The 27,991-nt window shown below is 54.2% G+C and overlaps 1 protein-coding gene across 1 annotated transcript; it reads right to left on the bottom strand.

The window, feature by feature from the left end:
• Positions 1 to 659: 659 nt before the first annotated feature.
• CERK (ceramide kinase) lies at positions 660 to 27,286 on the bottom strand. Its single transcript, XM_024737397.1, has 13 exons — positions 27,247 to 27,286; positions 27,086 to 27,199; positions 26,250 to 26,372; positions 21,137 to 21,262; positions 18,989 to 19,052; positions 16,658 to 16,803; positions 11,416 to 11,490; positions 10,467 to 10,619; positions 7,905 to 8,010; positions 6,545 to 6,621; positions 5,674 to 5,879; positions 4,731 to 4,939; positions 660 to 2,990 (listed from the first exon to the last, which is right to left on the bottom strand). Exons 1-13 carry the CDS (start codon positions 27,284 to 27,286, stop codon positions 2,918 to 2,920), a joined length of 1,512 nt encoding a protein of 503 aa, XP_024593165.1. The 3' UTR covers positions 660 to 2,917.
• Positions 27,287 to 27,991: the final 705 nt, after the last annotated feature.

Below are 27,991 nucleotides of genomic sequence, written 5' to 3'. Positions count from 1 at the left end.
TGTGTGGGAAAGCCGTCCGGCTCGCGGAGATCTGACCCCCCAAACACGCTGGAACCGGGAAGCCCAGCCCCTTCCCGCTCTGGACCCCAGTGTCCTCCACCGTCAAAGGGAAGGGAGTTTGGGCTTCCAGGGTAAACTTAATGTACTGGGGAATTTTATATGGAGAAGCTAACGGAGGAGAAGCGTTGTTTCATTGAGGTTTGTTGGCGCAGCACCACCTCCGTGCTCACTTTGTCTCCAGGGACAAAGCGGGCCCAGGAGAGAAGAGGGGGCACACCCTCACAGAGAGGAAGATATGTCCTTTCAGGCAGATGGGGGAGGGCAGAGGGCTCTTTCTGGCATCTTGTCTTCCACTCAGAACAGTCCTTACGCCAAAGTGGCACATTTCGGGGTGCCACGTTCTGAGCCCCTCTCATGGGTAAAGCAAGGAAGTGATACCCTCACATTTTGAAACAGTAGTTACCTCTCCGGTGGAGGCAGGGCAGGCTCAGTCCACAAGGGCACGCAGGGAGCCTGGGGGTGAAGTTCAGTTTCTTGGCTTGGGGGGCAGGTACCTCATTGTTCATCTTACTCTTGTTCTTTAAATTGTATGTGTTTTCACAAAAAATACTCTGCTTTGAAAAACAACAGGAAACTCGTAAGAGAAAAAAGAAGCTAGGTCCTGCCCAAAGTAACAGCTTTATTTGTCTTCTCAAACACATCAGAGCAAATTTCACCATTTTCTAATCTTGAAGCCAGCAAGACTAGAAAGGAAATGAAGCCACCTTCTGCCCAGTTACACGGGACCGCAGTGAGGACAGAGCCGGCCGCCCGCCCAGGGGCCTGACTGCTGCACCGACAGGCCACACGGGACGTTACCGACCTAGACTAACGCCGCTCAGCGACCCCAGGTTTTCACTGTCCAGCCATCAGTTGTGATTTTTTCTTAAAATCCTACAGTGTAGGCGCTGGGGTCGCTCCACTCAGGGTCCTCACGCGCCGCAAGGTCCAAAAGGTACTCCGGCCCCGTGACGGGGTCATCCACGGCCCCCCCCCGGGGTGGGGCGGGGCGGTCCTCGGACAGCCACACAACCTCCAGGGGCAGCTCCAAGGTCTGCGATTTTGAATGCCGGCAAGCAGTCGGTGAATGTCGCCAAGGCACGCGGGAACCACGTGGCGTGGTGGGGTTTCTTCCTGAACGTAAAATGCCTACCCTCTGACCTGGACGGTTTTTCTACAATTGGCAGTGCATTTCAGGGCAGGCCAGTGATCGGAAACATTTCCCAGGGACGATAAAGACTGGAGACCCTCTCAGGGACCCTGGTGAAGCAGCGCCGTCAAGTCCACGGCGCCCACGGTCCCCCGCGCAGAGCTCGTGCACCTTTGCTTTCCTCCCCATCGAGGGCAAACATCAACAAGACGGCAGCATCTCCTTCTTTCTCATCCTCAGACTTTCACTCCCCCGCCAGTTATCAAATCATGCAACTTGCACAATCAATCACTTAATAACGTGGTCTCCTAAAAAGCCACTGTTGAGGCTGCCCTGGGCGGGACTGAATGGTGAAACAGGACATTTCACGTGTCCTTCCAAATAGAAATCACTGCAAAGGCATTCCAGAAATAAACGATGTCTGTTAGATGCTAAAGCGGCTGCCCGGACCCTGCGTGAAAGGCGGCGGCCGCTCACACTGCCTCTCGTAACAGTCAAACTCCCTCTTCACAAATCCAAGGTGAGGCTGCCTCCTCTCACGTTTCAGCTAAAGCTGTTTCAGATGCGTCTTCCACGCACCGAAGCACGAACACAACGAAACGAGGCCCAGGCGAGGGGCGGCCCTGGGCCCGGGGAGGCCCCAGCACTTGAGCAGAAACAAACGAAAACACTGACAGGACACCGTTTATCCTCTTCTGGTTTAAAGGCCAGAACTTTCAATAAATATATAGAAATAAGTTGTGAAGGTAAGAAAGGAACAAACCTGGACCACGTGGTACAGACTCGGGGCTGCGTCTAAGGGACCCCGGGGCGTGGGACCCTCCCCTGGGGGTGGGGAGCTCGGGCTGGAGTTCACACAGTTCGCGCAGGAACGTCTCAACGTCTCACCCACCGCGCTCGGCTGCTTTCTGTCTCCCCACAAAGCCCAGCTATGGCATCCCCGCTGTGCGGACAGAAAGCTCGGGGATTCCAAATTTAAGAGTTAAAACCCTTGCGAGGGCTTTGCAAGCCGCCCGTCTCCAGAGCTCCTGACTTGTCCTCGCTCCCAGCTGGATTGTCTAGAAACACCAGTGTGACTTTTCAAGCTGCGGTAGCGTCGTTACTGGGAGTGTTCTTCTCACTCGCGAGAATGGGCTACTCTGGAAGCGTCGCTTCGGGCAGGACTCCGACATTGCACTGTAGTCGCCCGGGACAGGAAGGGTCCAGTAATAACGCCTTAATCGCAAGTTAAGATGCAGGTACTACAAAGGCAAAGAGAACCAACTACTTTCCACAACTTGATCACAAGCTACTACAGGGTAAGTCCTGCCAAGCGGACCGGTGACCCTGTAGACACTCGTGTCCTGGTGGCGTGACCTCGACGGAAAGCATTCACGTCGCGTTGTCCCTACAGTTATTGCGAGAGCGCCACAAGTGGGCCTCTTTAACATCTGCGCCGTCAGCGTGGCTGAAATCTTAAGAAGCCAGAGGCGCTCCCAAGTCAACAGGCGCCACCTGCTGAGGATAAGTTACGTGAAACGCAGCCCAAAGACCCACACAGAACCGAAAATGCCAAATATGTCCACAGAATTGTTGACAAAAGGTGCTTTTTCTAAAATCAAGATTTAACTATCAAAAATAAATTTCTAAGTTTGAATGCATATCAACGTAATTGGTCTGCAGTAATTTTCTTCAATACGCTCCCGCTTCCCAAGCACGGCGAGAAGGCCGGTGACGCGAGGCGGCGGCTCAGCGGTGCGACTCCTGCTTCGAGTTCTCCTCGATTCCTCGTGCAAAGAGCCGGACCAGCTGGCAGTGGACCCTGCAGAGACAAAGGGCCACACTCAGACCCTGCGCGTCCCCTGACCCTCGGCCCCCCAGCTGGTCGAGGGTGGAGGTGGGCCTCACGCACCAGGACGGTGGGTCTCACCGTGGCAGTCTCTGGTCCCACCTGGCAGCGACAGGCCGGGGCGCAGAGCGACTTCCTGACACTCCTGAGAGACCTACTCTGCAAAGAGCAGCTGACGGCCAAGTGGAGATCTGGGACCCCGTAGACCCGGTTCTAATTCCGGCGCCCCACCCGCGAGCAGAAGCCGCCTCTCTCCCTGCCTCGGCCTCCTTATGAGGACGGAGCTGACGGGGCCATGGGGAGGGTCCCCAGAAGGGCAAGCCCGAGCGAGTAGGAGACGCGGGAAATGTGCAGTCACGGAAGACAAGTGTCGCCACGCCAGCCCGACCGCCCGCCTTCCACAGAGAGCCACAGCACGTGAGCGGGGGCTCGCAGGTCAGCGTGGGCTCTCGGGTCCCACTGGCAGTGGCGCCGTCCCACGTGATGAATGACGTCACAGCCTCCTGAGAGACGGTTAGTCCCAGAGACCCCATAAGTAAGTGGCTCGCTGTTCAAGGCAGTGCAACCTTTATCAAGACGTGTAGGATCTATTTCACAAAAGAATGCCTTTTTTAACTTTCAGCAATTCATAAGCCGGCATTAAAAATAATTCCGTTTCCTTAACTTGTGAAATGAGTCTACAGGAGCCGAACCCCTGCACGCACGACTGGCAGGGTGGGTTCGCTTGTGACCTTGGAGCCGCCTCTTGTCCTGAGATGTGAGCAGGGCGGTCACTGCCACACTGGCCGCATCCTGGTCGCAAGAGCCGGGAGCACGCAGACGGGGACTGGGGGAGGCCGGAGAGCCTGCCCCTGCCCGCGGCTTTGGCTTACACGCTAACAGGCAGGAGACCCAGCTGGGACCAGCAGCTGGTTGGCCGAGAAGCCATTTAAAGTGGGGATTATAAACGGGGATACCACGCAGCACCCTGAAACATGGAAGGGCGCGCCCGCCACCCATCCGTCCAGGCAGCGGGGGCGGGGCCTGCAGGCTCGCTCCTGACCGCCTTGCTCGTGTAACACCCACCCTGCTATCGCCAGCGAGAGTCCAGTTTGGATTCCTTAAGGTCGACCAAGATCCTAAAGCCATTGGTCACAGGACAGAATCCTTCTAGAACTTTACAGTTCTCCCTCAGTCTCTTGTAACTGTTACACGCACATCTCAATCAATAGCCTTTTTCTAAAAAACAGTCTCCTTTACTGTGTCTTTCAGTGGGGCAAAAAACCATGTTCTTGGCACTCCTATTTCATCTGGCGATGTAATAAATACATATAATCAGACTTCAGATTCCCAAGTCCAAACACAGCAGGCCCAGTAGGTTCAGAGCCGGAGGGGCGGGCCTGGTGCCTGGACCACAGCACGGCCGCAGCATCTCCGGGTGGTCAGTGGATCCAGGACTTGGAAAGTGCCCACAGAGGCGCTTTGTTAGTTTAACTAGTGAGACAAGGGAGGGAACGCCAGTGCTGGCAGTGCGGGATGTGGCACAGAAAAATAAAACTGAGGGGCTTCAAGACCTGTGAAAAGACCGACCCCTCAGCATCTTTCCAAACCTGAGGGCACGGCGTCTCCCTGGGGATTTCACCCGGGGAAACACACGTGCGTCTGTGACTCACTCTTATGCTTCAGGCTGTGAGGGTGCCAGGCCCACAGAGCCCCAGCGCCACCTTCGCTCACCTGACCTCGATGGCAGGGCTGCTCAGAACCTCCCCGTCGCAGTTCCAGGCGCTGCTGGAGACGGCGCAGCAGCACGGGGGGCGGTCGCTACACAGCTGCCCCAATCGCTTCTTCCCGCGGCCCCGGACGCTGCCGTCCTTGTCCTCCGCAGGCTTCGACACAAACTGGAACTTCTTGACGCGATAGACTTCGACGAAAGTGAAGTCAAACTACCAAGAGACAGCAGGACGGAAACGTGCCCTCAGCGGTGCTGCGCTGGGGGCGGGACAGCCGTCGGGGCCTCCCGGCAGCTCCGCGCCCCGCAGCTTGGGGACAAGAGAAGTTACCACAACTCTCACAACCCGGTCCCATCCACAATGAGTGACACGGAGTAAAGAGCTCCGCGGCTCCTGAGCAGCGACTTGTACGATTATTTACCTTCTTAACGAGCAGTATTTTAAAAGCCACGTGAAAACACTGTTGGCCCAGATCTTAAAAAAATGTAACAGCCACAAACTTGACTAAAATCATAGGCTGATCAGAAGTTGCAATTGTCTGGGTATTGTTAGACTCGCCCTCCCCGGCCCCGTGTCACTACAAGGGTGCCAGTGACTAAGGAAAGGTTTGCTAGAAGAGTCTCAATACAACCCCTTTCCGGGAGCTGAAAGGTTTTGTTGTGACCAGCAAGGGCAACAGAAGGTTGCACTGCGTCACTTCATTCTGTTTTTACATAGGAAGAGAAACATTCACGCCTCCTAGTTTCTCTGCTCAAAGACTTTATATTTTTAAATGAGATTTTACAAGGAGTAACTATGACTAAGACTTTAAAATGGGTGAAATGCAAACAGAAAAATCTGTCCTTCTTCCCCTTGAATTCATAGCCGATCCTACAACATACAGATCGGGGTCGCCCAGGTAGAAGCGGCCGCCGACGCAGGCCATGTGGAAGCAGTGGTGGCCTTACCTGGTCGCCCTGGTTGGTGTGCCTGACGAGAAACCTCAGGAAGTTGAACCGGGAGCACTTCCGGATGAGGATGAGGTCAGAAGACCCGTCTCCCAGGTGGGCGGCCGGGGAGAGCCCCTGGGGGCTCCGGGGACAAGCACAGGACATGTTGGTGGCGTTGATGGCCAGGAACTGCCCGCAGACGACCTTCCACTCTTCCACCTCCTCTGAAGCAGGAAGAAGCATCGCAGATGCTACGTTAAATCCGAGCCGGGCAGGCGGGCGTCCCGAGATGACCGGGAGGGGTCGTCTCTACAAACGCACCATGCGATGGCTTCTCAGCATCAACGCAAAGAAAACCGCGCCCGCCGCTGTGCCCGGCGGTCACCTCCCGAGAGGCAGAACTGTTTCTCGGGCCCTCGCCTGGGACTTGGGACCACGATCTAGAGCAGGGGTCGCCAAATCTGGCCCACCACCTACCTGACTGGGTGTGGCCTGCGAGCTAAGAATGGGTTTTACATTTCTAAGTGGTTGAAAAAAAAAATCAAAAGAAGGAAAGTATCTTGTGACATGTGAAAATGACGTGAAACTCAAATTTCAGCGTCCACGAATAGTTTCTGGAGCCCTGCTGAGCCCACTCGCTGACCCCCGTTCCGGACCATTCTAGGGACAGGCGCCTGGCTGGCGCTACAACAGTAGTTCGGAGGGACGTGGCAAGATGGGCCCTTCCACAAAATCCCCTCTTTTCCCCAGAGTCTGGCAAAGGCAACCGCGCACTCTGCCTGGAGCTGAAGTGGAAGCAGGTGCCCCTGCAGAGAAGGGGGGGAGGGGCGAGCCCCGGGGCCCCGGGCAGGTCCCCCACCCCACCGCGGAGCCGGCCCAGCCACGTTACCGGCGCTCTCCAGGCCGTACAGCGACCTTTTCCGCTCCTCCTCCAGCTGCCGCTTGCTCTGCCTGCAGACAAAGCACCTGGAGGACAAGAACACGCCCCCCCTCGCCTGTAACCTAGGCTGCAAAAGCATTTCGATTGTTTGCATATAACAGGAAGTGCAATTGCAGAGGCTTCGCTTAAAAATACTTGGTTTGCATATTAATTTGAGTTCTCAGAATCGGATCCACTCTTAAAAATTACATAGACAACATATCCGTTTTGAAAGTTGATAAACATTACAAAAAGCAAACGGCATCCCATGAGGCCCTTCCGTTGGCTCTGGGGGGCGGGCTGAGCCTGGCCCTGACGCCGGGGTGGCGGCGGATGGAGCAAAGGACAAGGTGCAGATCCCAGCGCGGATTCCCGGCCTGAGACTTTGTTCCCTTTCACAAAACAGGTAACACAGTGGTGACTGGACAGTGGTCCAGTCAGTAACGAGCAAGTGAACGGCTCAGAGCAGCTGTCGCGGGACTTGGTCGTCGGTCTGAAAGATGTTTGCGGTCCTGGGCACCGCTGGATGCAGGCCGTCAAACGGGCCAGGGGCTTTTGCTGGTGGAATTAGCTCATCAGCAACGGATGTGGCGAGGCCGTGCCTCTGTTTGATTTTATGGTCTCAAATTCTTCACTTAAAGGAGGAGAGGACCAGGGGAAGGAAGGGCCCACGTCTGAATGACTTAAAGGAGGAAGGAAAACCCCCGAGTCCATCGAAACCCCTCAGACTCTCCGCGTCCTCAGGCTGAGAAGCAGGGACGAGATGCGGGCTGTCGGGCCGCGAGTACAGGTGACAACCTGACACTCGTTCCAGGTTAACCCAGGCACACACTGTGGGGCACGGTGGGGACACACAGGACGACAAGGTAGCATGGCTCGCAGAGGGGCCCCCACTGCTGGCCCGGGGTCTGGACTGGCCTCTCCTGACCACCCAGTGGGGGGACAGGGGGCCCGTCCAGCCAGCTCCACGGGTGCCCCGAGGGCGCGCACAGAGCTGTCCATAAAGGGGCTTGTCTTCATCATTTCTCACATCCCCAGTGGGGGGGACAGCAGATCCCCGCACCGGAGCAGACGGCGTGGTGTGAGCCCTCTGCTGGGGAGACGACGGGGACCAGACCTGACCCTGGACCGCCCCGTGACCCAGGACCCAGCATGGGGGACACAGCGGGACCCCCTCAGGGTGCGTGGGACCCTGACCACTGGTCAGGAGGAACCAGCACCGCCCGTCTACATTGCCAGGTACTGCTCACTTCACAGCAGGAGCAAACCCCAGCCAGTCCCGCTTCTATCTCATCGTTTGAGCAGAAACGCACGTAAGGGATGTGCTTACCCCGCCCTGCAGGGTTTCCTGTCCCTCGGGGAGCCCACCGTGTGCTGTGCTGGCAAGAAGGACACTGTCCCTTCGTAGCAGTGATGGGAGAGGAAGGTCTTCAAACCTGAGAACAGAGAGAGACACATCCACATGCACCACTGCCTGTGCAGGAGGCTGTGCCGTCAGCGTCTGCAAAGCGTGGGCCGGGGCCCCTGCCTGGGGACAGAGTGTCTGCAGGAGGACGTGGCCCCCTCCCACTTCAGGCTGAGCTGCCACCACCATCACAGAGGACTGCAGGCTCCCGGCCACCAGGGCTGCCTTCCACACTGGCAAAGGGGACGTCTTGGCCACCAGTGACCCCTTGTCGTGGCCTCGACGACGTGGCCTGCAGGTTCCGCCCTGTGAAGCCCCCAGCGCGCCCCCAGGCTTGACCCCGTCATCCACAACTTTGGTGTCTTGGAGGAACTCGGGAAAAAGACCAGGCAGCACTGCTACCAGACCGTGGCCGGCCCCTCTGGCAAACTGTGGCGTGCTGTCCGTCGAGCTGCCTGCGCCCCCAGCACGCCCGGGGCCGCAGAGGAAGAAGCGAGCAGAGGCTGCGCCACGAGGTTGAAGGAAAGGAGCCGCCTCCTGACATCGAAGTGCAGGGGAAGCAGCAGGTGCCGGTGCCAGCGGCCAGAAGACCTGCAGCTACGATCATTCACGAAGGCGGCTGCACTCAACAAGAGTTTCAGTGCAGAGGAAACAGCCCTCTGCTGGAAGAAGATGCCACCTATAGCACCGCCCCAGCTGGAGAGGAGCGGTCGCTGCCTGGCTTCAGAGCTCCAGAGGACAGACAGGCTGGCTCTGCGGTTAGGGGTGGCTTTAAGTTGAAGCCAGTGCTCATTTACCATCTGAAAATCCTGGCGCCCTTAAGAATTATGCTAAATCCACTCTGCCTGTGCTCTGTAAATGGAACGACAAAGCCTGTTTATAAACACATCTATTTACAACATGATTAACTGACTATTTTAAGCCCACTGTTGAGACCTACTGCTCAGAAAAAAAGATTTCTTTCAAAATGTTACTGCTCGGGCTTCCCTGGTGGCGCAGCGGTTGGGAGTCCGCCTGCCGATGCAGGGGACGCGGGTTCGTGCCCCGGTCTGGGAGGATCCCACATGCCGCGGAGCGGCTGGGCCCGTGAGCCATGGCCACTGAGCCTGCGTGTCCGGAGCCTGTGCTCCGCAACGGGAGAGGCCGCAACAGTGAGAGGCCCGCGTACCGCACACACACACACAAAATGTTACTGCTTAATGACAATGCACCCGGTCACCCAAGAGCTCTGAGGGAGATGGACGAGATGCATGTTGTTTTCACGCCTGACAACACAACATTCATTCTGCAGCCCATGGATCAGGGAGTCATTTTAACTTTCTTTTCTTTCTTTTTTTTTTTTTAAAAATGAATTCATTTATTTATTTTTGGTGTGTTGGGTCTTCATTGCTGTGTGCAGGCTTTCTCTACTCTTCATTGCTGTGTGTGCCCTTCTCAGTGTGGTGGCCTCTCTTGTTGCGGAGCACGGGCTCCAGAGCGCAGGCTCAGTAGTTGTGGCGCGTGGGCTCAGTAGTTGTGGCTCGCGGGCTCCAGAGCGCAGGCTCAGTAGTTGTGGCTCGTGGGCTCCAGAGCGCAGGCTCAGTAGTTGTGGCGCACGGGCTTAGTTGCTCCGTGGCATGTGGGATCTTCCCGGACCAGAGCTCGAACCCGTGTCCCCTGCATTGGCAGCTAGGTTCTTAACCACTGCGCCACCAGGGAAGTCCCCATTTCAACTTTCAAGTCTTACTCCTTAAGAAATACATTTTGTAAGGCTATAGTTGCCACAGACAGTAATTTCTCTCATGGATCTGGGCAAAGTAAACCAAAAACCTTCACCATCCAGATGCCATTAAGAACATCTGGGATGATTCATGGGAAGAGGTCAAAATATCAACATGGACAGGAGTTTGGAAGAAGCTGATTCCAACCCTCCCGGATGACTTGGAGGGGTTCAGACCTCAGTGGAGGAAGTCACTGCAGATGTGGTGGAGACAGCAAGAGAACTACAATCAGAAGTGGGGCCTGGGGCAAGAGGGAGGGGATACGGGGATATACGTATGCATGTGGCTGACTCACTCTGTCGTACAGCGGAAACTAACACAACAGTGTAAAGCAATTATATTCCAATAGAGATGTTAAAAATAAAATAAAATAGTACTATAAGTCCCTGTAAGGAATTCATCTCAGCAACAAGTGTCAAACTTTGAATCCTACATCCTTTCAAACGTTTTTTCTGCATTTACACGCATCTGAAGGCTGAAGGGTGGTGCTGCGCGTGACCTGAAGCGCAGACCGTCACTTGTTTGTACGATCTGGGATCGACCTCCATTCCTCTTTGTTCCAGCTCTGAGCACCTGTGAGAACTGGCCTGTGACCGACGGCAGTGGTTCTCCGGGCACCCGGGACCCGTCAGACTCCCGCCCCCTGGTTTCCGTCTGTGAACGGGGCCGCACCCTGAGCGAGGCGGAGGCCGTGTGTGGAAGCTCCCGGCGTGGTACTCCGAGTTACCTGAGAAGTCGTATCTGATGAGACCCATCCACCGCTTCTGCTCGCTGTCCTTGATGATGTCCCCGTAGAAGCCGTAGCCCAGCAGGGACACCGAGTACCGCAGCAGCGTGCTGCTGTGATGCACAGAGGACACGTCCATGGGCAGCGAGTCCCCTGCGTAGAGAAGCCAGGGTGGACGCCGCGCCCCTCCGCCTGTCCCGCTGCACAGCGCCCGGCGGCCGTGACGAAGCCACGGATTAAAGCGTGAGACAGGCAGAAGGCAGTCGAGGCCGCGGGCTGTTCTCCCGGGGTGCCCGGCCTCCTGCTCTCCACTCAAGTGACTAAATTTGACTCAAATTTCCAAAACGGGCTTGGAAAGCTGTTCCGTAAGGAGGGAAAAACAACGTGACCGTGAAGCTCACTAAACGCCACTAACGGAAAGGAAGGTGGAAAAGGCGCCTGGCGTCTTCAGATGTAAAATCACACGTGCACCGTCTGTAAACACAGCCGTTCTGTGACTCTGGATGACACGCGATGAGCACTGCCATCAGGGACAAGGACGGGCAGAGGGAGCCACACATGTGCGCTGAGGGCGCCTGGACAGCTCCGAGCAGCTTTACGAGCAGCCTGGGGCTTCCTACCCCGGGGGACGCGCTTTCTAGAGGAGCGGGGAGGAGGGGTGTGACTGGGGAGGCCTGTCCCCACAGGGCGACAAGAGGCCGCAGAACCACCGGGGCGCAGGCGCTGGGCACCCCAAATGGTCTGGGGAGGGCACCAGAGGGTTCCGAGCAGAGCAGCGCTTCTGTTTCTGAAGGTCACCCCGCTGGATGGGAAGTGGCAGGGAAGGGTGGCAGCCAGGGCCCTGCGGGCGGACTGACGGGCACCCGCACGGTGAGGTGGACCGACACCCGCGTGTGCCCGGGGACCCGGGATGGAGCAAGCCAAGTGTGGCACTGAGAGAGGCACCTACCCACGACGATGTGCAGAGCCGAGGTCTCCGCGTCGTTCGTGCCAACCGTTGAGTAACACACACAGTCTGTCGACCCTAAAAGGGGGGAAAGGTCCTTAATATCACTACAATCACTTAAGATCCCAGCGTGTTTCCAGGTGAATGAGTGGTAAGCTCTTCCGTTTCTTCCATGGCCCTGGAGTAAGTAAGAAGGAATAAGCTCCGTTTGCCTACAAAATTAGTCACTGAGGTTGGTTCATCAAGAATACCATCAACCAGCTCCTCCCAGAGAGGTCAGAGACCCCTCCTGAGCCCGTCTGGGGGGCGGGGCCCCTGGGAAGTCCCTGCAGCGGTGGCGGCGGGGCGCCGGGGCGCCAGGCTCAGCGCTCTGCACGGTGTCCCCACTCCTGGCTGCCACAAAGGCGGGCAGCAGCCCTGGGGCTCCAGACCCCAAGACCAGGGGGACTCTGCAGTGGGAAAGTGCGTGCAAAGCAGGGACAGCTCGTGGAGGTCACAGAAAAAGCACTGCAGGCCTGTGCGCGGCGAGACCCGGAGCCTCAGCCCACCCCTGGGTCATGAGGGCGCAGAAGCTGCCGGCTGACAGACGCGAGGGGCCAGCGGGACCCGCTCTGAACCCCACGGGCTCGGCCGGGGCTCTGCCTCCTCCTGCCCACACCCCTGTCTATAGAGTGGAGGTGACCCCAGAGCACCCAGCTAGCACCGGCATCCCGAGGGCACGGCAGTGATGCTACGGGTCCTCCCTCGGTCCGTCCTGGTTCTAACTGGGTCATCAGCAACGTCTCTGTTCTCCACCTGGGTGGGCAGAACACCTCCCTGGTGCTTGCTTATAACAGACTCCTGAGCCCCGCCCCACCCCCGAGATCCTGACTCAGTAGGTTTGGGTTGGGGCTGAGCGATCTGAATTTTAACACGTCTGCTGAATAGCCGAAAACCCTAGTCTAGATTTCCCAAGAATAAACCCTGACGGTACCCAGAATTGTGCCATAAGCGTTGCCTCAGACACACAACCAACACAGGTTGAGGCCCATCAGGGAATAACCATCCTGTTTACACTCACACAACTCTGGCCGCAGGCAGGACCCAGATGCTGTGCCCTCAGGCCCCGGAACATTCTATAAGGCCCTCAGCCTAAGGGGCGCCTGAAGGTCCATGGTTCTAAACAGACGCGCTGGATCGCAGGCAGTGTTTGTCATCTCTTAGAGCAACAGACTCTGGTCCAGTTTGAGATCAGAGTAGAAGCCTCTTAACTATTTAATCTAAGCTAACATATGCCTTCTTATGGTCGGAAACTTATGTAAACACGTACAGATTGATATATTTTTTAATACGTATATTTTTCTTTTTTGTTAATCTTAACCTGAAGACTTGAATGACATCTCATTCCAAAAATGAGCCGAAAAGTAAAACGGTTTAAATGAACATTTAAGATTACAGGAGTGACTTAATTCTTAAACTGGAATTAACAGTATTTAAGGAGAACTACATGGTTTCAGACTATCTTCCACACCCTTATTTTTCTAACTGAGGGTACCCGAATAACGGGTATAAACATTTCTGAGAAAATAAACTACGAAAGAGCCACGAAATTAACTTGAAGCACACCTTCACATCCCTAGAACTTCCCAGAATTTCCAGAGCCCACTTGCTCCCCTTACATGCCTACTGCACTGTTTACTTTCTTCACAAAGCATCCTTTAGAACAAAAACGGATCAGACATCCAACATCCCCTGCATTTTTTAAAAAATTAATTATTTTATTTTTATTTTTGGCCACCTTGGGTCTTCGTTGCTGAGCGCGGGCTTCCTCTAGTTGTGGCGAGCGGGGGCTACTCTTCGTTGCGGTGCGCGGGCTTCTCATTGCGGTGGCTTCTCTTGCTGCGGAGCACGGGCTCTAGGCATGCGGGCTTCAGTAGTTGTGGCGCGCGGGCTCAGAAGTTGTGGCTTGCGGGCTCTAAAGCACAGGCTCAGTAGTTGTGGTGCACGGGCTTAGTTGCTCCGCGGCACGTGGGATCTTCCCCGACCAGGGCTCGAACCCGAGTCCCCTGCGTCGGCAGGCGGATTCTTAACCACTGCGCCACCAGGGAAGTCCCCTCCCCTGCATTTTATCAGATATAACTTGTATATTCAGCAATCTTTTAATCAGTAGAAATTCAGCAGTGATCTCAAATAAAAATGAAGAGACGAGTGGTCTGCACTTTGCACCATGTCCTTTTGACCTTTAAAGTCCCTCTTTATTTCTGGGTCTATCTAGAATCTAACTGCCCTATTAAACAGATGCTAGAATCAAGTTGAAAGTCTCATAAAGGGATCTGTCTCGAGCAGGGAAAAAAACCCCAGCACTTCTGACCAGCTGCATCATCCTTTTTACAGCCACAACAAAGATGGGCCCTTTTTGATGACCCTTCTCAACGACAGCATCTTGTCACAGAAGCTGCTTGAGAGGCACCTCGTGTGGGAACAGTGGGCAGGACAGGGACAGGCTGAAGGCCACTGGTCAGTCAGTCCTGGGCCGCACCTGGGGCAAACCGCCGGCTCTAGAGGGCTGGGCTGGACGTGGCCCACTTTTCCGAGTTCATTCACTAGGAGCTAACCGCAAACGCTCCCACTGAGGGTGTGAGTTGGCGCAGAACCTACAGGCACCTGAACTCTACAGAAAAAAGCAGAGGGCTCACGCCCTGGGCTGGGGCACACGCATTCACTGTCACCCAAGCCCTTAGGGCCACAAATAGGGTAAGTGAACCGAGTTTCTAGTAGGTTTCAGGGGTCACTTTGCTGAAAAATCAGATGTTTAAAGAAGGTACTCAGCTCAGCATGCTCCATGGGGCCACCTCCCCCTGCCCCCCCGCAGCTCCCACCTCCACCCTGCCTCTCACTCACCCTGCTCACGGCGGCACCACCCACAGCCAAGCCTTTCTTGCCTCAGGGTCACTGCCTGTGCCGCTCCTCCGGCCTAGAACATCGTGCCCCAGATGCAGGGCGCTGTCCCCCGCCCTTCAGGCATCTGAGTGGGATCACACGTGGAAGGCCCCATGCGCCCGTCCGGACCGTGCTCCCCCGGGCCCCACTGCTCTGTCCTCTCTGTTTCATGCTCATCACCTGCCTCTCCCCCTGGACTCCCTGCGTCCCCGCCGTGTTCCCTCGCGAGGCCCCCAGCGAGGCCGGCCCACAGGAGGCCAGCAGAACGTACGCAGGAGGACACACCGAGGGAACGGATGGACGGAGCACGGGGTGCCTGCGGGCCGTGGACCCCCGTGCTTTGGGCTGGCGGCCGGGGCACCAGCAGACAGCCGCTTCAGGGCAGGAGAATGTCTGATTCTTTTTCGTCCCCAAAACACCACTTATCGCTTGTTTAACATTCAGTCTGCTTCCGACAGCTCACTGTCCCCTCTGGGGACAACGTACCTCCCCAGTGATCTCTGTGCGGTGAAGACTTTATTTAACCCAGAGGGAGCGCCAGCTCCAGACGTAAGATCTGGTTCATCTCGGGCGTCAGGAGACTCCTGACCCCCAGCCCCTGTGCCCCAGAGCCACCTGCAGCCTCCCCCTCCTTGAGGCCCCGCGTGGGAGGCGGCCCTCCCTGAAGCTGTATCATCCGGCCCAGGGCAGAGGCAGCGGGCATGTACCCTTCTTCTTGCAAGCACAGTCCGGGCACTGCTGTCTCCCCGCCCCCGCTGTGCCGGCCTTCCTGAGACCTGAGCAGGCCCAGGCAGGACCACTCAGCTCTGAACCCCGACACACTGTCCCTGAGCTCCACGGCCAGTGCCCACAGCCCAGTGCCAGGGGGCTCCTGCTGGCTGCGCCATCCGATTCGCCAAGTCCCGCTGGCTCTGCACCTGAAACTGTGCCCGAGTCACAGCCGACCACACACCCGATGTCCAGCATCCACCCGGGACCCGGGCAGCCCACCCGCCACTGCTCTAGAACGGAACGCAGAGGGTGGTCTCACACGCGGCCCTCAAGACGAGAGCCTGACCCAGGGCCTTTCCCCAGTCCCTCTAGCCCCCTGCCTGAGCGCACAGCTGTTCCCATGGCCACCCGCTGCCCCAGGGGACCCTTGGCATGCGTCACTCTGCGCCCGGCCCCTCACGCATGTCTCAGGAAGGCTCCTGGGATCCCCCCCGGAAGGAGCCCCTCCGAGCCACTCACCCAGACCCACGCCAGCGGCATCTCCTCTACCCTGCCCCGCTACTGGAGACCCTCTCCTGCCACGCTGGTCCGTGTGTCTGCTGAGCCCCACAGCAAGACCCGGTCCACACCAGGCCGCGGAGAAGCAGGGCGCCTGCCCGGGGGCACTTCCAGCGTGTGGCATTGGCCTTAGCTCGTGCGCACTTCGACCATTTTAACAGCCCAGGGTTTTAGGTATCAGAGCCACACAGGCAAATGGTGACAAGAGGCATAAAGGAAAACCAGATTAGAATGTAGAAAAATAAAATTCACGTAGTCCAGAAACACCATGTACAAGGTTAAAGGACAAAAGCCTAGCTTGGCAGAGAAGTTGGAAAACACGTGACGCACTGAGCGGAACGTCCTTAACACACAGACAATACTGGGGCAGGTGGAGAAGGACAGACTTTCCCAGGTGGGGCAGGGCAGCCTCCGAGCCCCACCGTCCACGCCCTTCTGGGCAACCATGCAACCTGACCCTGGCACCCCACATCGTCACCCAGAAAATGGGGAGACAGCACCGTTCTCAGAGCCATCGGAGAACCCGGATGTCTACCCGAAGCTGGCCTGCCAGGGTCCCTGCCGCTGTGGCCCAGACACAGGGTGACGAGGGTGCCTCCTTCCGCTGAGTGGTCTGCAAAGCCCTGGCTTCACCGCCCCCCCCAGCCGGCTTAATGCTGTGATTCTCCTAAGAGCTGGGTGCTTCCCGGAGACACCAAACACGCCGAGCCGGCCACCTCAGGACACGGCACGGCCGGCCCGTCCCACTCACACCCCGAGGCCTCCCGCCCCGGGTGCCCGTCACTTCTTCCAGGACACCGCCTGCCCCCCAGGCTCCCCTTGTCCTGCACTGTGCTCTGGGCCTCCCCCATCCCCCCCACTGCCAAACGGCCAACGCTTTGAGAGCAAGGACCACGCCCCCAGCACCGGGCAGGAAGCAGGCGTCCGGGGGGACAGCGGGACCCCTTCCCGCACGCAGCGGCGGTCCTGTGTCAGGTGCGTGGAGAGAAGAGCACACCTGAAATAAAGGGATGAGCCTCAAGGAAAACCCAAGGGTGGCCCCTCCCGGCCCACGTACCCGCGGGGATGATGCCAATCCTCAGCGGGCTGGGCACGAGTGCCGCCCGCGGCTGGTCCTGGTCCACGCCGGCGTCCCTCTGCGTCCTGCCCACCAGGCCGTGCAGGACCTCGCTGAACATGCCGTCTCCGCCCACACAGACGATGCTGCAGGAGGAACACAGGGGTCAGGCCCTCCGCACCCGCCCCGCACCACCAGCCCCCTCCTGCGCTGGCCTCCGAGCCGCCACCCAGGCCGCAGCTGTGCCCGTGCCCCGTCGGCCGGCACAGTCCCCACCCATCTCAGTTCACTCCCCACTCCCGCGGCAGACCTCTTCAGACCCTCTGTGTCTGCGTCCCAGCCCTGCAGGAAGAGGCTCCCGATGCCCGCCGTAGCCACACGGCCAGGCTCTGACAGGTCGGGAAGGGCAGGGCCTGGGGCCAAGCTGCAGCGAATGCCCCTCCCTTCCCTCGCAGGCGAGGCTGGCGGAACCAAGCAGACAAAACACGGGCTTGACAGGCTTCGACCCTCTGCCTTCCAGCCCCCGAACAAGGTCTCCAGAACTCGGCCTCTGGGACAGGTGGCCTCTGGGGAAGGTGAGACGTGGCTTCTTCCCTCCCTGACGCTCCCCCACTCATGACCCACTCCCGCTGTGTGACCCTAATCCGCCTCCCTGACCCTTCCCCCCTCCAGGGAGGCTCTTCACACTGCCTGAGGTCCCCAGAGGCACAGCTGCCCACTTGAGACCCTAGAGCCTTCTTGGGGCCCTGGGATGGAGCACAGGGACACTCAGGATGCCGCCGCTCCTGGTCACAAAGCTTGCCCCTCAGCCTTCACGCCGACCCGACTGGAGGGGGCCCACAGCTCAGCTGACATCCCCCATACCAAAACCCGCTTCAGCTCATCTCATTGCTTGATGACACTTGGTGAGGACTCGGTCACGGGGACCAGCCGATTCTCCCCCAAACGTCCTGGAGAGCAGCCCTGCTGCCTCTGCCACTGTCCAGCCAGCTCTTGCCCAAGACCCACAACCTCTGGCAGCTTCCTTGGGTCCAATCCTCACTGCTACTCGCCACGCAGCTTTCAAGAGTATCTTTCCGGGGCTTCCCTGGTGGTGCAGTGATTAAGAATCCGCCTGCTGATGCAGGGGACACGGGTTCGAGCCCCGGTCCGGGAAGATCCCACATGCTGCGGAGCAACTAAGCCCGTGCACCACAACTACTGAGCCTGCGCTCTAGACCCAAGAGCCACAACTACTGAGCCCACGTGCCACAACTACTGAAGCCCGCGTGCCTAGAGCCCGTGCTCCACAACAAGAGAAGCCACTGCAATGGGAAGCCCGCGCACCGCGACAAAGAGTAGCCCCCGCTCGCCTCAACTAGAGAAAGCCCGCGCAGCAACGAAGACCCAACACAGCCAAAAATAAATAAACAAAATAAATAAACAAAAGTATCTTTCCAAAACACCCGAGCCTATAGGACATCTACGTACAAGCTTTCCGGGGATCCTCACCACCTTTCCCCAGTGTTCATTCACGGAGCACCTGCTGCGTGCCAGCCCTGTGCCAGGCGCCGGGGACAGCTGTGCACAAGGCAGAGGAGGCCAGCTCTCCAGGAGCTGACATGCCAGCAGGTACAGACGCAACACAGATGCAGAGTCACACTTGGGGCCGGTGCCTCCTGCGGGGACGAGCACGGCACCCACTCTGCACTGTCGCAGCCAGAAACGCACAAGCGGGTCCTGACCGAGAGGAAACCTCAGACAGACCCAGAACCAAGGGACATGCTGCAAAGGCACTGGCCTGTTCTCCCAAAATTCAGCCACACCAAGAAGGCTGAGGATCTGGTCCGCGTCACGGGAGACTAGAGACACACCCACTGAGTCTGAAGGCAACGTACGATCCAGGGCTCTTCTGCCTTAGGGAGTAATGGGACAGCGGGCAGAGTCTGATACGGACAGCAAATGGGTAACGGCATTCGTATCAGTGCTAATCTCCTGGTTGTGATCACTGCGTTTTAGTTCTGTAAGAGAATATCCTTGCTTTTAGGAAATATACACAAATATTTAGGGACGAAAGCTGATCATGTCTATAACATACTTTCAAATGATACAGAAAAACTTCCTGTACGTAGGTGGTAAGACCGAAAAGGAAAACAAAACTATTACACGGTGGTTTTCCAAGCAGAAGAACACGACTGAACGTTTCTGCCTTTCCTAATTTTCTAGAAGAAGGTTTATTTTACTTCTACAACTAGGAAAAAAGGTGTAAGGAGAGGGAGTGAATAAAATGAAGACAGATGGGTAAAACTTGATGAGAATTGACTATTAGTCAGATGAAAGACGCTTACTTACCCATCATATTTGTCTATATTGAGCTCATATAAACTCTCCTTGGCATGGTTAGCACGCTCAGTAACTGTGGGAAAAAACATGTTACATTAGAGAGTTTACACTCAAGTCTGTGAATCCTCTTTAAAATGAAAGGCAAGTCGGGGCTTCCCTGTTGGCGCAGTGGTTGAGAGTCCGCCCGCCGATGCGGGGGACACGGGTTCATGCCCCGGTCCGGGAAGATCCCACATGCCGCGGAACGGCTGGGCCCGTGAGCCGTGGCCGCTGAGCCTGCGTGTCCGGAGCCTGCGCTCCGCAACGGGAGAGGCCGCGGCGGTGAGAGGCCCGCGTACCAAAAAAAAAAAAAAAAAAAAGGCAAGTAAACCATGCTTTTAAAATGAGGTCCTACAAAATCTTCAGGAGGGTTTCCTGTAAGAAATTCCTCCTCTGATCTTACCCGAATTCCTTTCATGGACAGGGATGCTGACCTCAGGGGAACAGGACCTCTCAGAATACACTCTACTGGGTAGGACATCACATTCTTGGCATTTAAAAAAAATTAATTAATTAATTTATTTTTGGCTGCGTTGGGTCTTCGTTACTGCACGCAGGCTTTCTCTAGTAGCGGCGAGCGGGGGCTACTCTTCGTTGCGGTGCACGGGCTTCTCATTGTGGTGGCTTCTCTCGTTGTCGAGCACGGGCTCTAGGCGCGCAGGCTTCAGTGGTTGTGGCTCACGGGCTCTAGAGCACAGGCTCATTAGTTGTGGCACACGGGCTTAGCTGCTCCACGGCATGTGGGATCTGCCCGGACCAGGGCTCGAACCCGTGTCCCCTGCACTGGCAGGCGGATTCTCAACCACTGCACCACCAGGGAAGTCCCACATTCTTGGCATTTAATTGCCAACAAATAATAACTTTTTTTGGAAGAGATTACATCTTCTATTTTATAGTTTTCCCTTATTATCCAAGGGAGTTGGAAAATTATAGAATATACCAAAATGTAGAAGAAAGAAAATGTTAGTCCATAGTCCGTATACTCACTGTAACAAAAAGTCTCTTTAAAAAAAAAATTATTAATTTTTTTATTTGGACGCACTGGGTCTTAGTTGCGGCATGTGGGATCTTCGTTGCCGCGTGCAGGATCTTCATTTGTGGCATGTGGATCTTTAGTTGCAGCATGTGGGATCTAGTTCCCTGACCAGGGATCGAACCCGGGCCCCCTGCATTGGGAGTGTGCAGTCTTAGCCACTGGACCACCAGGGAAGTCCCAACAAAAACGCTCTTGAAATTCACTTGTACACAAAATGTTGTGTCCTTGTTTTCCCAACATCTTATCACAATCCCTTTTTCATCATTAAAAATTCCCTGTAAAGACCATTTTAAAGAGCTACATACTATTCCTTCAGATTCACCACAATTTTATCTTTATGCTCCCTATTCCGGGGTATAAGTGGCTCCCGGTGTTTTGCTTTTATAAAAATGAGGCAACGGACACCTGTGTACCTCGCCCTCTGTGTACAGCTGATGGCTTTCTCAGGAAAGTTTAGAAAACTGTAAGATTGGATAAAAAACCCCCTCCTTTTTGAGGCTCTTGACCCGCACTGCCAAGTGGCCCTTTAATAAGTTTACACAAACCCCTCAAATCTCTGAAGGGAGAATCCGTCTCCCTACACCCTCCCAGCATCTAGAACCTGCTCTGAAACTCGTTACTGCAAACGTGGCATTGCATCGTGTTTCTTAAAAATACCACTTACTGGTGAAATGATTTCTAAGCCTTACTAATTGCTTGTCTCTCTTGCAAGAATTTTCTGTCCATAACCTTTGTCCTTTTATCCTTAGTGTTTTTCCTGAGTGCTTTATATGCTAATACTTGGCTAGAACAGTCTACGTTCTTTACTTTGTATTCTTCTCATTCTGGTATGCCAAAAAAACCAAGATTTCAGGTTGTTAAAATAATCTTAAACAGGGAATTCCCTGCCGGTCCAGGGGTTGGGACTCTGTGCTTTCACTGCTGGGGCCCGGGTTCAATCCCTGGTCGGGGAACTATGATCCTGCAAGCTGCGAAGCATGGCCCCAGAAAAAAAAAAATCTTAACACAATAAGGATCTTCCCTGGTGACCATATCTGAGTCATTCGCAAATTTACTTCTACAGCAGAGACTTTGCGCCTTACCGATGATCTCGGTGGTGATGGAGGCCAGTGTAAACAACGGCGCCACTTTTCTCTCATAGATCCGCTTGCCTTGTCCTTTCCCTCCAAACGGATTGATGAACACCAGTAAGTGCTTTGGTCTAGACGCTGCAAGACAGCAACACCGCGTAGGTCACAATGGACGTAAGTGATCGAAGTGAAAAACTGTGTAGCTGAGCAAAATCACACCACAACGGCTCTAGAGCGCTGCTCAGTGGTATGTGACAAAAAGCATCTTTAAGGTAAAGAACGGTGCTCAAGAGCTTCCTCATCTCTGAAAAGAGGAAAAGCACAGCTCGTGAGATCAGGCAGGTGCCCTGCACATCGGCCAGGGGGCTGGCAGCCCCGGGGATTCAGAATCCTGGCGGAGAAGGACGCTCTCTCCCGATGAGGACTGAGTCCTACAGGGTGTAAATGCTGGGAGCGGCAGCCTCATTCTCCTTCACGTGAAGGAAAGTGGGGCTGCAGAAAATGAGAGAAATAGATATACGGCACAGAGCGCTGGGAGAGAAAGACAGACGGACAGGCACAGGGAACGCTCAATCTGGAGATGGACAGAGAGACGGAAGGATGGCAGGATGTCCCTTCCAGAGGCCCGGCTAACCGCCGACACCCAGGTCTCCTGAAACACCCTGTTTTCTTATAGCAACCTCCACATTTCTGCTTGGGTCGGTTCAAGTAGATTCTGATACTTAAAAACCAAATTTAACCAACAAATCAATAGAAGTAGCAAGAAAATCGAAGCCCTGGGTCCACACAGAATCCCACACACGGACGCTCACGACAGCACCATTCACCGCAGCCAAAACGTGGAGACCCACCAGGCGTCCACCAACTGACGGCTGGGTACACAGAACGTGAGCAAAGGAGCATGCTTCAGCAATGGAGAGGAACAGCCCACTGATGACACTTAACCGACGTGAATAAATACCAAAAGCGTGATGCTGAGAGACGGAAGAATTACACAGAACAGCCCCTTTTACGTGATTCCATTTATGTGGCAGAACTAACGTGGCAACAAGCAGACTGGTGGTCGTCTCTGGACTGGCAGGGGAGGGTCATGAGGAAACTGGGGTGGTGTTAAGTCTTACGGGGTCTGGGTCACATGGGTCCACGTATGCTTCAAAACTCACTGATTTACACTTACCATCTGTCCATTTCACTGTATGTAAATTCTACCTCCGAACTGAAAACAAGTACTGACCTCTGGGTAATGACACGCGTGCTGAAGTGTCTGAAGGGTCACGCCCTGACGTCTGTCACTTACTGGGAAACACAGCAAACGTACCATTAACTAATGGACGGGCAGAGAGACACAGACAAAACAAAACCAGCAAAATGTTAACAACTGCGGAAGGTAGGGGGTGGGGGTATGAACGTCTACGGTACAATTTTTTCAATTTTTCTGTAGGTTTGAAAATCTTCCTAATGAAATATTGAAGGCAATACACAATAGAGAAAAATCAAAGCCAAAAGTCTATGCTTTGAAAAGATTCATAAAATTGATAAGTCCCTAAATAAAACTGATAAAAAGAAAAAGGGAAAAAACACAAATTAACAATAATTAGGAATGAGAAAGGACATTATTTCAGAACCTACAAATATTACAAGGAAAGTGAAAGGAGTTATTAAACTTATGCCAATAAGTTTTATGTAAGAGACACATTTCTCAAAAAATACAATTTACCAAAAAGTGACAGAACAAATAGAAAATCTGAATAGTCTGCTATCTAATAAAGAAACTGAGCCATTAATAAAAGCCTTCCCACAAAGAAAACCCCAGATGGTTTCACCACTTAATGCTTCCAAATATTTAAGGGGAAAAGTGGCCTCAACATGACAAAAATTCTTCCACACGACAGAAAAGAAAGAAGCACTTCTCAACTCTGTGTACATGACCACTGTAAGCTGGAGAGCGAAACCAGACTAGCACGTTTACGGAAAGGAAACTCATAGGTCTATTTCTCCCCTGAGCCTAGGGGAGAAAATCCTACACAAAACATCATCAAGTCAAGTCCAGAAATGCACAAAAAGGGCAAATACACCATTACCAAGTAGGACTTATTCCAGGAATACAAAGGCTTTTATACAAAGTACGAGGAGAAACCAATGTTTTTCAACACGTTAACTCAAAAAGAAGAAAATCATACAATCATCTCAATAGATGCAGAAAAGGCACTCATCAAATTACACATCCGATGATGATTTTTAAAAATTCTCAGAAAACTAGGATTGGAAAGGAACTTCCTTAATCTGGACTTTAAAAACTTACTTAAAAAAACCTGGGGTTTCCCTGGCGGCCCAGTGGTTAAGACTCTGCCCCCACCGCAGGGGTCACGTGGTTCGACCCCCGCATACCACGCAGCGTGGCCAAAAAAACAAAACAACAAAAAAAACCTAAGAAGCACCATTTTCGACTGTGGGATGTTGAAAAGTTTCCCCCAAGATCAGGACTAAGACCCTCCCCGCTGCACTGGAGGTTCCAAACCAGGGCAAAAGGGTAAGAAAAAGGAAGAAAAAGGCATAAGAACTGAGACGGAAAAAACAGAATAGTCATTATTTACCGCTGACAAAAAGAATCATCAAACCAGTAAAATTAATCAATGAATTTAGCAAGGTCATTGGATGCAAGGTGAAATATAAAATCCAATGAAATGTCTACATGTGAGCAAAAAATAAATAAAAAACAAAACAATAGCACCACGATGCGGTGGGGAAAGGACAAGCTTTCCCACAGATGGCACGGGGTGAGGCAGTATCTGTATCTAAGGAACGTGAACCGTGACTGCTTACTTCACACTGCATACACACATCACTTCCAAAGGGACTGTAGCTCTCAAAGCAAGAGGTAGAACAAAGCTTTAGAAGAAACCACCTTCGTGGCCTTGGAGCAGAAAAGCTGTCCTAAATAGGACACAAACTAGCCACAGAGTTTTTAAAAAAGATAAACAGAGCTACGTAAATATTAAGAATGTCCATCAAAAGAATGGAATGAAGAGAGCGAAAACACAAGCCATCCAGTGGGAGACGGTACCTGTAATTCAAAAATCCAATGAAAGATTCAGATCTACAATATGTAAAGAATTTCTACACATCATTTAGACAGACAGACAACCCAACGGAAAGATGGGTAAAAGACTTGGGACAGACACCTCACAAAAGAGGATCTCCAAATGGCCCCTACACAGAGCCAGTGAAGTTGAGAAATGCATTCCTATCAGGGAAATGCCAATTAAAACCATAATGCAAGACTACTTACACCCACCAGAGTAACTACAATTTTAAAGGCGTGGGACCAGCAGAGCTCCGGTCCCCTGCTGGTGGGCGTGGTGGCCCCGGTACCTCCAGTTTGGAAGGCAGTGTGGCCACGTGCACTGAGGCTCAAACACGCCACCAGCCCAGCAAGTCCAGTCCCACGCGTGCACCAGGAGACGCGTGCGGGAGTGTTCAGAACAGCTCTGCTCACGACGGCCACATCAGGAGGCCATCCAGCGGCCATCAACGGTAAAAGGGCTGCATAAACGACCAGACACTCATCCCCTGGAACACCACGCAGCCCAGAGAACGGGCCACCTGCCCCGCACGTGACGACAAGCTGCCGGAGGGCCAGACACGGGAGTGTCGGCTGTGATCCGACCACACGAGTACAAAACGAGCCCAGGTGTCTGCAGTCAGGTGATCGGCACCTTTGGGCAGCGACGGCAGGGGCCCTGGGGCCCCAGGGGGCTGGCAGCGTTGTCTCCCGATCTGTGTGCCGGTTACCCGAGGGCGCTCAGTGTGTGAGAACTTCTTTGTGTCTAGTTATACCTCAATTAAACATTCAGTAGTAACACAAAGGGACGGAGCAGCTGAAAAAACTGAATCACAGGGTATTTTAGATACAAGTAGATTATAGCAGATGCATGGCTGTATAGGTTTTTCTGTGGAAAAAGTCCCATTATTCAGTGGGGGGCAGGTTCAGAGGGCTTCCTCTTGGAGTCTGAGCCTCCAGAACCATCCTATTCCAAAGACTCAAAGTCTCATGAAAACCACCGGAGGACAGAGGGGAGAGAGCAGGTGAGGAGGAGGGGGAGGTGGTGGCAGAGGAACTGAGGCAACCTCCCGACCAGACTCGCTCAGAAGTCCAGCGGACAAGCAGAGGACAGAGCGCCAGCGACCTGAGATGGAAGGAGAGGTCAGGACGCACCGGTCAGATGGACGGCGGGGGGACCAAACACCCCATCCCGTCCCACAGAATCAGAGGGCGAAACGCAGAATCCAAGTCCCGCCACCCAGATGCTAAGCCAAACACGTGCTTTTCCAAGCCGGGAAGGCTCTCTGAAGCTGCCGTGTGGGAAGTACCTTCTTCAAACAAATTATAATTCACCCTTTTTTAATCTAGGGGCCAAATTAATTTTAAAAGATATAAAACCAACCTAAACACACGCTCTTTCGTTTCTATGGCTGACGCCTGCCCTGAGTTGAAGGCTGTGTATGAAGATTATATTCAAACAGGTCAGCAGAGGCAGACTACTGTACACGGGACGGAAAACAGCAAGGTCCTGCTGCAGAGGGAGGGAACTACATTCAATATCCGGGGACAGACCGTAACGGAAACGAGTACATGTATGTGTGTAACTGAGTCACTGTGCTGTACAGCAGACATTAACACAACACCGTAAATCAACTATGCTTTGATTTAAAACAAGATCATACCCAAACGACACGAAATAGTGTTCCAGACCCAAAATGAGTTGACACCTACCGTTAAGTGTGACAGACAGATTCCGGCCGCACGGCAATAACTCACAGCTCAGATGTTCAGACGCACCCCAGGGGGACAGAGATGCCTGCCCCAGGCACCTGGTTTAATCCTCCATTCACCCGAGTGCAGGCATCATCACCCCATTTTCCAGGAAAAGAAACCCAGGCCCAGAGAGCCAAGGGGCTGCCCCAAGCCTCGCGGCTGTCAGTGCAGGTACCAGCGCCCTGGGGGCCAGGCTCTGGGCACCACACCACGTGGTCCTCTCATCAGTAAAGCATTCAAAAGCCACAGCGACTCATCACATCCGCCTTGGTTACAGGAAGCTGTGCCGAATACAAACCACGCACGTACTCAGCTTCTCCAGTAGCTCCCTGAGGGTCTGCAACCACAGGTGGCACAGCTGCTCCTCAGGACACCAGAAGGTCACCTGCGCCCACCTCCAGCGGTGCTGCCGGGCCCTCCTCACACGATGCACTGCACAGAGAACACACGCCGTGAGCCTGCGGCCCTGCGGACCAGGGAACACACTCCCCTCACACTAACCCCAGGTTCACACTCAAAACGCCCCAATGGTCCCCTTTCTTTTGACTAGTAACTTCCAAGGTATATTAGGGAAAAGATCCTATTTCTCAGTCCTTTTAACCCACGTAAAAAAAACAATAAAAAAATAAGAAAAAAAATGAATATTAAAAGTAGAGCTTGGGACTTCCCTGGTGGTGCAGTGGTTAAGAATCTGCCTGCCAATGCAGGGAACACGGGTTTGAGCCCCGGTCCGGGAAGATCCCACGTGCCGCGGAGCAACTAAGCTCGTGCGCCACAACTACTGAGCCTGTGCTCTAGAGCCCGCGAGCCACAACTACTGAGCCCGCGTGCCACAACTACTGAAGCCCACGTGCCTAGAGCCCGTGCTCCGCAACAAGAGAGGCCACCACAATGAGAAGCCCGCGCATCGCAACGAAGAGTAGCCCCCGCTCGCCGCAACTAGAGAAAGCCCGCGCAGCAACGAAGGCCCAATGCAGCCAAAAATCAATAAAAAATAAATAAAAGTAGAGCTTGGAAAAAATGATATAAGGACCTTTCTATAAAGGTAAACCAAGGACACAACGAGTTTGTTAAACAAGTGACAAAAAAAGTTCCCTTTCATGTAACCTGCGTGGAATTACTGAGGAACACTCAGGCCACGTTACCTGTGAAAGCATAAGGCTTTTCCATTTTCTGCCATTTTCCGCTGGTGTAGTGTTTCCCATTAACGTCCGTTTCTTCAACGGTGATGATCTCAGAAATAGGCACAGAGCAGGCATCTGTAAAAACGTCACATTCTCGCGTCAAGAGGGTCCACGGAACTCACGTGAACGCAAGGAATGCCACTCCAAAGTGCTGGGCAACATTCTGCTTTAAAATTCATCAGATATCCAAAAGGAAGAGGACAAGTTATACGTAATTTTAAAATTCAGAGCTAAGTAAGTTTGGGAAGCTCTATGTCATCAGAAGATGGGATGTCTTGTCCACAGTCACCAAATGGAGGCTGTCAATTTTCCAGGCCAGCTCCTGTATTAAATTTGGGGAAAGATGTTCAAGACCCAGTGCCTGTGTTCAGTCTGGCTCAGAAACCAAGTGGGAAAGACGCACATAACAGACCCAGGCCCAGAGTGTGCAGGTGAGTCAGGGCCACACCAAGGCAGGGTGGGTAGGGGGCTCTAGAAAGGCCTGGTGGGTCCAACCATCCACTAGGATGCAGGAGGAGAAAGGGGAAACTTGGGTGGACGTAGGGATGACAGCACAGGACAACCTCTACCATGGGAAACCCAGTCATAACTGCGGGCCTGCAGATGCCCCCAGGTAAGGCCGGACACACAAACAGCTGTGGGAAACGTGAGGTGACAGCTTGTAACGGCAAGTGGGGCCCAGAAAGAACCCTCCGAGGCCAGCACAGGAACTGGGAGGCGGAGAAGTTGGAAGACAAGCCCCCAGTGTGGACAGGCTGCGTTCTCAAAGCCCACCGGTGATGGCTGGTGGGAGTCACCATCTGCCTTTATACAGACTAGCGCGGCAGTTCCTGGTCGGGCCCCAGGCTGGCTGTAAAACCTGCAGTA

The sequence above is a fragment of the Neophocaena asiaeorientalis genome, unplaced genomic scaffold (assembly GCF_003031525.2).
Source record: "Neophocaena asiaeorientalis asiaeorientalis breed wild unplaced genomic scaffold, Neophocaena_asiaeorientalis_V1.1 scaffold242, whole genome shotgun sequence".
Taxonomy (NCBI): domain Eukaryota; kingdom Metazoa; phylum Chordata; class Mammalia; order Artiodactyla; family Phocoenidae; genus Neophocaena; species Neophocaena asiaeorientalis.
This window is presented reverse-complemented; position numbering and strand designations above follow the sequence as displayed.

Coding starts and splice junctions, on each gene's coding strand:
- CERK (XM_024737397.1), bottom strand. CDS start 27,286: ATGTTGCCCAGCACTTTGGAGTGGCATTCCTTGCGTTCAC. Junction 27,200..27,246: donor GTGGCATTCCTTGCGTTCAC/GTGAGTTCCGTG, acceptor ACGTTTTTACAG/ATGCCTGCTCTGTGCCTATT. Junction 21,263..26,249: donor GGAGCTACTGGAGAAGCTGA/GTACGTGCGTGG, acceptor GCTGTCTTGCAG/CGTCTAGACCAAAGCACTTA.